This window comes from Syngnathoides biaculeatus, chromosome 2, assembly GCF_019802595.1.
Source record: "Syngnathoides biaculeatus isolate LvHL_M chromosome 2, ASM1980259v1, whole genome shotgun sequence".
Lineage (NCBI taxonomy): Eukaryota > Metazoa > Chordata > Actinopteri > Syngnathiformes > Syngnathidae > Syngnathoides > Syngnathoides biaculeatus.
The window spans coordinates 10409527-10419072 of record NC_084641.1 but is presented as its reverse complement, the minus strand read 5'-3'; the positions used below and the strand labels follow the sequence as shown (position 1 = coordinate 10419072).

The 9546-nt window shown below is 43.0% G+C and overlaps 2 protein-coding genes across 6 annotated transcripts in view; both read right to left on the bottom strand.

Annotated features, from left to right (window-relative positions):
* On the bottom strand, positions 1-4946 carry tmem115 (transmembrane protein 115). Its single transcript, XM_061832607.1, has 3 exons — positions 3548-4946; positions 1382-1746; positions 1-583 (listed from the first exon to the last, which is right to left on the bottom strand). Exons 1-3 carry the CDS (start codon positions 4037-4039, stop codon positions 298-300), a joined length of 1143 nt encoding a protein of 380 aa, XP_061688591.1. The 5' UTR covers positions 4040-4946; the 3' UTR covers positions 1-297.
* Positions 4947-5558: 612 nt separating this feature from the next.
* Positions 5559-9546, bottom strand: part of LOC133507488 (helicase ARIP4-like) — a 73867-nt gene continuing 69879 nt past the window's right edge. For all 5 annotated transcript variants that reach the window (XM_061832560.1, XM_061832568.1, XM_061832594.1 and 2 more), the window contains one exon: positions 5559-9539. In XM_061832560.1, coding sequence (XP_061688544.1) covers positions 8488-9539 — 1052 coding nt within the window. In that variant the 3' untranslated portion in view covers positions 5559-8487. The remainder of the gene's footprint in view (positions 9540-9546) is intronic.

Sequence of the window (9546 nt, the reverse complement as noted above, 5' to 3'; positions counted from 1 at the left end):
AAGTGAATATCCAACTTGTCATTCATTTAAAAAGCAAACAAAAAAAAGCACCCTTCTCAGATCAGTTGGGATTGAACCAGGGCATGAAAAAAAATGGCTGCTTAACTTGCATCTGTATGCAAAATGGAAGCGAAGGCCTGACTGACTACACTGTGCACATCCAACACGTGTGACGTGAAAAGACTCACTAAACCCACGTTTGGACTCCATGGTGTATGAACAGGTCTAACACCTTGCATCACGTAAGTTAGTACACCTGCCAGCGACGTGATCATCACATCTATCAGATTTAATAGGTTACGATCTAGAGGGTGCGTCCTCGAAGCTGATGATGCTCGACTCCGGGTCAGCTTGTGCTCCACCGCTCTGTAACGTTGAGGATGAGGTGGCGGAGGAGATGTTCATGCCGACAGGTCCACTCACTGCGGTCCGGGGCACAGAAGAGGGGTCATGCGGGAGGAGCGGTTGCGTGTCGGTCCGGATCTCGTCGACCTCGTCGTCTTCCTCGTCGTCCATACTGGGCCAAGCGGACTGGTCCTCCACACGCTTGAGACGCTCGTTGAGAGCCTTGAGGGCCAGTTGTCTGTAACGATGTACAGTTAATTCCTTCCTTGTTATTTGGAAGTCATGTGCAAATTAAAAGAAAAGTATATTGTAACACCATCACACCCCCTGACGATTTGCTTTTTATAGATGATGCAACAAAGCCATCATTCGACAAATGTACAGCGGCTGAAATAAGTAGTTAACACATTATTATGTTTCACAAATATATTTCCAAAGGTACTATTGACATGAAAATTTCGCCAGCTGTCGGGAACGATGCAAGCAATCCATACAAAGAAATTTTAACAAAAAAGCTCAAAAACCAAGTTGTATGTAAAAATTTGAAATGACGGAAACAAGTATTGACACATGAAGAAATGGAGGAGCAAAAAGGCATGGAAATCCAAGCCCAACACCTAATATCTATCAATAAGCAAATAGCAATCCAGCTCTTTTGTCAGTGCAAACGACTATTTTAATTGTTCAGTGCCCAGGTGTGAGCCAAGTCACATGTCATTATGGGAAGAGCAAAGAGCTGTCTCAAGACCATTGCAGAGTAATTGCTGCATGACAAAAATCGCATTGGTTACTGGTACATATCTCAGCTTCTGAACATTCCTGCGAGCACGGTTGGGGCCAAAGTGGATGATTATAATCAACAAACACTTTACATATACGTACACAGCATTGAGATGAAGTTTTGTTTCATTTTGGCACCAACCTAGATAATTTACACTTTGACGAAGTCGTTTGCTGTGATTTTAGAAAACAAATTGCTGTATTATCGCTTAAAAAATATGACAGGCGAGTGGGTAAATTTTTCCTCTTCACCCACCTCCTCCTCTCAGCATCTTGTGGGTCCGTCCCCGGCAGGCTGATGGTGATGGACGACGGCGCACCCACATCGTACCTCTTCACCATCTTCCTGCATACCTTCACCTTCACCAAGGAGGAATGGACCAAACCTGCCAGCAGACCCACCGCTGGCTGGAGCGCTTCTGGGAAGAAACTTGCAAAAGCAAAGTGGTCCGACATGTCGCCACGGCCCCTGCTGTGCCTCTGATAGAAACGCAGGTACACCCAGCCGGATAGAGCGCCGTAACTGTATGCTGCAAGGGGGGCGGAACTTTCCAGGAGGCCTGAGAGGCGCAGTAAAGCCAGGAGGAGGAGGACCAAGGCAGGAGCTGCTTTGAGCCTTACCTGGTAAATGAAGAAAGGGTTTAATTCTCAAGGGGAAAAATTCTTAGCCAAGTATAATGGACCCACACTATTCTTCTATTACTAAGTTGCTTTAGTATTCTTCATTTTTCATAAAGAATATATGGCTGTGGAAATTTTTAGATTTGTCTGGGTTACCCCTGCGATTTAAAAAAAAAAAAAATCCATCCAGCTTATCCTCACTAGGGTCACGGGTAGTCTGCAACACATCCCAGCAATCTTCGGGCAAGAGGCAGGATACACGCAGAACTGGTTGACAGCCAATAGCAGGGCACATTTAAACAACAACTCGCAATCACATTCACACCGACAGCTAATTTTGTGTCTTCAGTTCACTAACTGCCCAGCATGCTTTGCGGCACTATGAAGGACCTGAGTGCCGCACTAACATGCCGCAAAGCATGTAAATAGCGTTTAAAATGCGTTTTTTGTCAATTATTTCGTGAGTCATTCTTTTATTTGTCTTATTACTTGCGAGATATAGTAACTTGTTTGCTGTGTGATCATTTGAGTTTTGATGTGACACCGTAAGTGCGTACACCAGGGATCCCCAGACTTTTTTACCACAAGATCTACTTTTCAAGCAGCCAGCCTCTCGCGATCAACGAGGGGCGGTGACTTTTTTTTTTTTTAGAATGACCAATGATGAAATAGGATGGCCAAGTCACAAAGATCTACCCACTACAAAAATGCAAAACATATTTATTTGAAAGTATGTGTAAATGTACATTTGTGTGCCTTGCATAACCGCATGAGCCAGAATCGCAGAACACAACACAGTGAACCACAAACATTTTTTGTAACAATCTGAGTTCATGTTGATGATCACTAAAAACCATATGAATGAAAATGCACACTTGGGCTGTGTCACTCATGTCAGTGGATTTGGCCAACTGCAGCGAGAAACAATTTCCGATGTCCTTCCACACCAGCCATGGCTTCAGCGCCCTGTTACTGTACTCAATTACAGCTGCAGAGAGTTTGCTCTACAGCCAATTGGGATTTTAGTTTGTTCACTTTTCTCATTCTCAGCTTGCTTTCAAATGAATGTCGGTGTCGTAATTTCCATAAAAAGTTTGAAAATGCCGCGACACATTTCACTACACTGGCAGATGAGGCAAACGCACTTCGAAAATGACATCGTTAAAAAGTTGTCCGCCTCCCATTCCGGATGTAATACATTTTTGTCTTGTTTACTGCAGCAACCATAATCATCTTTGATAAGGTTTCTTAAGCGAGGGCTTAAAATAGGGGGGAACTCGCCAACTACCATTTTTCCTGTACTGTCGATGTTTGCACATGCGCGGTGAGCTAAAGGTCAGAAAAAAACCGGCTGTCTTTTTTTTTTTTTTTTTTTCTCCCGTGTGGCACACCGCAATCGACCAAAACTGCCTGTCGATCACGATCGATGCATTGAGCATCCCTGGCGTACAGCATCATCAGTAATGACCTGCATACAAAGGTAGTGTTGTAAGAAAATGTAATCTTCTTCTTACAGATGTGAATTGCAATTTTTTCTCACTGCCCCATGAGTGCCAAAATGGTAGCTTACATACACGCGAAAACAAATACGGCTATGCATGTTGACAGTATACCAGTGTGTATTAATTAATGCTGCAACCATTATTTGCGGATTTTCATTCTTCACGGGGAAGTCAGGAACATAACCCCCGTGAATAACGGGGAACACGGTATATCAAATGCCTATCCTTATACTCAAGACACACATACTTCCTCCAGCTGGCAACGGTATTACTTATCAGAGAGATATTGCTAGCCTCACCTGTGGAACTCGGAGCACCGTTGTATCCCCCATGGTCTGCTTCAGTGCCACCAAGACTCCTCCCAGGAAGGCGGCCACTCCATGGACACGGACAGCAAACAAGAAGTCCAGGTTGAATGTGGCCACATAGGTGAGGAGGTAGGAGAGGCCTGCCAGAAGGCCTGCAGATACATTTACCACGGCAAAGAAGATCAGCAGTTCCAAGGCCCCCCACAAAGGCTCCAGCAGGCGTCCACATGACATGACAGTCCCAACATTGGCTGCCACACCCCACACATGGTCTTCCACAATCCCATGAGTGACCAGTGTCCACACCCAGAAGTTAGGAGGGAACAGATAGCCCGGGGTAACCCCCAGTGCATACGATGTGTCCAGGGCCCAGGAGAGCAGGTAGAAGAGAACCACCAGAGCACTGATGGCTTTCACAACCACACTAGTGCTCGCTATTGCAGCAAGGAAGTGCTGCCTCGCCACAGGCAGGTAACGATTCATGTTGAGAAGGACCTCTCCGGAGCACAAACAACTTAAAGATCAAGTGGAGTCGGGTTGAGGTTAACAGTAAGCCAGAGAGGTGACACTAGAAGCGCCAGACACCGCTACTACCCACATTTCTCTAGAAGCGACCTTGGACGATAACGTCAAGTAAGCCTCAGAGAGGCATTCATTACATTCAGCTAAGAATAAAAATTAAAAAAATGCAATCAATCAACAATCCCGGTAGTCTGAAAGAAAGTAGTGGCAAAACAATTGAGTGCAACGAGGCAAAAGGTTATCTCTACCTTTTAGCCAAGAGACCTTGTGATCTGCTTCTCAATTGGTGTCGAGGAGAAATAATGGAGAATCAGCCATTAAAATTAGCGGCAAGAACATAGTGCTTCAATAGTAACTGAAGAAAAGGTTCAAAACACTTGCGATATCTTGATAGCTAGGTTGTCAAAACGGAGGAGCTAAAGTTAGCTGGCTGGCTAACCGTGTAACTGTGAGCTGACGTGTGCCCGCCATGAGGGAGCACACGCATGCAAAAACGTCTTAGTTAGAATATGAGATAAGATAAACCTCCGGCACTTTAACCTGCGGTAACTTTAACCACATCAGACACTGACAGCATTTACCGGGCGAGTCCGAAGATTCCCCGTAGCAGCAAGCCAGCAAAACAGGCCTTTCAAAACAAGCCCGGATACGTTGAACAAATCAGCGTCAAATAGTTAGCTAATGACTAAGTTCTTTTCACGGGTCCTTTCTCGTTCATTGAAACTTCTTTTGTCCTCCGAACGCTTGTGAAAAGAAATGTTAGCATGAAGTACGCCTCCTGTCATAAACACGACATAAATACATCGCTCGCCACCGTCAGGCTGACTAGGCTAACAAACGTCAAGTCACGTAACTTTTTTTTTTTTAACAAGAGCATGCTGGGAAATGGTGTTCGGTTATCAAAAAGGTGCCCCAAAAATTGCCCATATCAAATAGGGACTATCAATACGTTTGGCTTGAAGTCGTAAAACTTGACCAAATATACTATTTACATACTGCAAATTGTTGACTGCTGGTGGAATCAATAATCACACGTGTTTAGTGATATTTAATTCTATAAATGCCTACATATAAAAATGTATGTATTAACGTTGTGCATGTACTTTGCTCTGAGTACAATTAAACAAATGTTTATGATTTTTCAACATTTTATCCACGACCAAATCACTCTTGTGCACATTTATAGAGGAAATGTGCTTCATTATTTGTGGGTATACGTACATATATGCATTACTTATATACTTAAGTGTTTTTCTATGCTGTATTACCTGTACAACACATAAGTCATATATTATATAATCAATTAAATCAAAAATATTGCTATAGTTAGAAATACATAATGTCTTAAAGCTGGATCAGGTGTTTCGAAGATTAAATTCTGTCAGGAATTACTAAATAACAAACCTGCATCTTTTGAAACAAGTACGAATGTGTAAGGGTGTGAGAAACGTGTTTGTCAAAGCAAAGAAAACGAGTTAAGTAACATTTGGAACAGTTATTTTATTGTCAAACTTTTAAAAACAAGCGAACAAAGAACTTGCCTACTTAAAAGTACTGAAAACCCTCCGTCCATGGATTCACAACACATGAGAGGCAACACTTTCAATCTTCTCACCGTGAAATCCAGACAGCTCTGCTCATTGGACTTCCTTTGATTTGTATAAATAAAGATGCAAATTCAAGTAGAAAAATTTATAAAATTAAATTAACTTGGTACAGCGAATGCAAGCTGCCATCCAAAACTTTTCCATCACTTCTGATATGACAACAAAAAGAAAAATCAATGCTAACAATAACAATTTTTTTTGCTGAACAATTAACTGTGGTTTGAGCTGAAGTGTAATATGCAGAAATGACATGTATTATGATAATCATTTCTGAGCAGACATTTACTTCAAACCTTTAATGAAGGACTCTGTCATTATATGAAAGATTTCACATGGATAGACATTAAATGACAATGAACAAAATATGAAGCTGATGAATTATTATCCAAAATCACCAACTTTAAGAGATGACTTGTGTAACTGTCAGCAGGCTGATAATTACTCCAACTTTCTGAAAAACTGATTTTTGATTGGTTGGTCCACACATGCATATGCTGCACTTAAATATGAACTGGAACGGAGCCAGGGCATTTTTTCATGTTGTGTGTGTGTGTGTGTGTGTGTGTGTGTGTGTGTGTGTGTGTGCGGTGGTGGTGGTGGGGTTTCCCCCAACTTTAGTAACAACAAAAGTAAAAAAAAAAAAAAAAAAAATCTATGAAAACCCTACAAATGAATAAATATTCATTGTAATAAATAACCTTGGTAAATTCACGTAGTCTAGACAAAAATGAAACAGGTAAACTCACAATTTCAGAATGAAGCACAAATATTCTTTCACAATTATTCTCTGTATACGGATGTGATGTTTGTTTCGTACAACAAATGAGTTGCTGGTTCTGAAAGCACAATGTCAAAACAGGTGAATACACTGATCATAATGGTGGTGGTGGTGTGTGTGTGTGTGTGTGGTGGGGGGGTCCTTGTCTCCATATGCAGGTCTCTAATTGTAGAGTGTAGAGCAGTGTTAACCGTGAGGTCACACTGACTGATGGCCGTATTCAGTATTTATATAGCATGTTTCCGCAAATAGTGGCCAGGGATGTTTGCTATATACACTTAACTGAAGATGTGGGAGGAAATATTTGTAAAAAAAAAGAAACATTTTTTGACGAAAATTCCACAATGCTCCCAGTACTGGCATGTTTTGTAATGTGCAGCAAAGACTGCAGACAATACATGTGCCTCGGTAGGGCTGCTCGTGTGGTTAGCAACATACATACAGCACATTTTACTCTTTAATGTCAGTGTGTAAACAATCACATCCATGAAGTTATCATTACAATGACTGTCAGAGGGATGCCCACTATTTGAGGAAACAGTAAAGTCAGGGTATTTATTTTTGGTCGCTTAAGACAAAATCCTCTATGACAGAGGATTTAGATATGCTGTTTTTGGCAAAGTTCCCCCATAAAGTATTTCAATAAAGACCTCAAGTCAAACAAATGAGGTCAACTTAACATTGAAACACCAACAGAGTAAAAAGTGTAATATCACGAACGCCTGTTGCTTTCTTTCTTTCTTACACATTTCAAACTAACACACAAACACAGACAACAACACTAAAACCAAAATTCAGGTATGGTCAGCTTGACTCCTGTTGGCATGTACATTAACAGTATATAGGCTTGAGTGAGTGCTTTGCATTATTTGTCACTAGGCTACAGTAAGACTGTGGGTGAGATTTCAACTCCGCTCTTTGCATCTCCTTGCTCATTAGTTCACATTCAGAAAGATAAACGGCAAAAGGCATTTTGCGTTGGTGGTTGTTTCTCCGCTACGAGGAGAGCACAGTTTTTTTTTCCTCATTTTCCCCCTGTCTGTTTTTCGGCAAAGGTAAAATAATACAAAAAATTACAGAAAAACTGATATTCCGATGTCACGTCTCAGTAGGAGTCTTTTATAAAGGCCTAGTTCAAAGGCATTTGATTAGGTATACATTCTTGCTGTATTAAGGTTTTAGAAGTTTTACCTCATCATCCTGTCTTCTTTGTATTTCCTTCCAAGAACAAAATCATAAAATACCGCTCACCTGGCAGAGAAGCTGAAAATGCTTATACTTCCGCACTTCTTAAAAAAAACTGTTGAATATTCAGTAGCAAGACGAGATGTGACAAAACAATTGGGAATGGGCAGATTTGTAACTGGATGGGAGTATCTCTGTAATTGTCCTGAATTCCATCCAGCGTCTTATTGAGCAGAATACTGCAACAGAAGACTTGAACCATAGCGGAGGTCTGTGCGGACGTGGGCATTAGCTGATGTCAAGCTCCCCTTGTTTAAAGAGCAAACTAGTTGAGACTAAACCAACAGTCCATCTGCTGGCTGCAGTCAAGAAGTTCACTCCTTTTAGCCTTCACAGCTTCAAGGAATTACTTAGCAACAACAATTTAAACACAATTCGTCCATTTCTCAACTATACCATTATCTCCATCCCTACAGACAGAATACAAACATAACCGTTGCTACAGCTAAACTAAAATACAACCATTTTCCCCTGGTAAATCTGCTGTTGTTTTGTTTTCACTTATCGGTAGCACAACAAGAAGCCTTTCCAGTCACGGCAGGCTTTTTTTTGTCCAGTGATGATTAAATTTCAAAGGCAGATGGCCAAGGTTTCATGATTTCAATCCACTTCTGTCCAAACGATATTTTTAACAAAGTTCAGAAATTCAGCATCAAGCGATAACACTGTGCGCACTTGACATAATGAGAGCACACGTTGTCATTCATCTAACGCCACGTCTCTTGCCCCACACAGGATCTTTTAAAAACCTGCACCAAACAGGATGATCATCATTGTTTTCATTGGCTGTTCACCTCAATGCCTTCCTCATTGTCATCTGAGCTGCTGGGGCTACTGACATTCCTGCCATTGACAATAGCTCTGGCCCTTTGGTCCTCAGAGTGTACCGACGGGGAAAATGATGAAGGGGACGATGACGATGAGGAACTTGAGCCAGCAGTTATATTGTATTGGGAGAGAAAGCTTGCTCCAGCTGGACCAGGAGTTGCTGCTGGACCGGGAAGCCCACCGGGGAGCATTGACCCCCGGTAGAAGCTGGCCAGAGATTGACTATAGGATAGGGCAAAATTTGGTGGCAGGATCCCGCCCATGCCAGCTAGGCTGGGGCTCAGCATGAATGGCGGTAAGGTGCCCAGAGCCAAAGTGGAAGCTTTTGACGCAGAGGACGCCAGGGATGAGGAGCTTGAGACATCTGTGGTGGTAGAAGTGGACAGTGCGGAGGTGGAAGATGAGGTGGGGACTGTGCCCAAAGCAAACAGCTCTGGCATGAAACTAGGATCACCAAGTGCACTATGAGATGGGTGGAAGAAAGGCGAGCCTGCCCCCATGTAGACTGGGTTTCCCAATGAGCCACCCAGCATGGCGGGGTTGAAGCCCAGAGGGAAGCCGTAGGCACCCGTGTAGGGAAAACCCTGGGAGGCTAAAGAGGCTGTGGAGTGTTTGCCAACAGTTGGCTGCTTGCTAGACCGCTCATCTGGTAGTGGGGTGGATGCTTTACGCTTGGTGTTGATTCTCAAGTCTTGTGCAGCTGTGACATCCATGTTGGGCTGGACGACATTAGCCCTGTTGGCATCTTGGTGGCTCACATTTCCGTTATCGTCGTTGCTTTGGGCCAGTTTAGCTGAAGGCAGTTTGTACACGTTGCTCCCATCCACCTTCTCCGGCTGGCTTCCCGTACCTGCAGTGTAGCGCTGCAACTCGCTCAGTATCTCTGGGCTGTCAGGAGAGAGGGGGCGGGGCAAACTCTCAGAAGTTACTGGCTGCTGTTGGTCAGGTGACGGGTAATCATTAGAACCAGTAGTTGGCTGCTCCTCTGCAGAGACTTGAGGGGCTGGAGA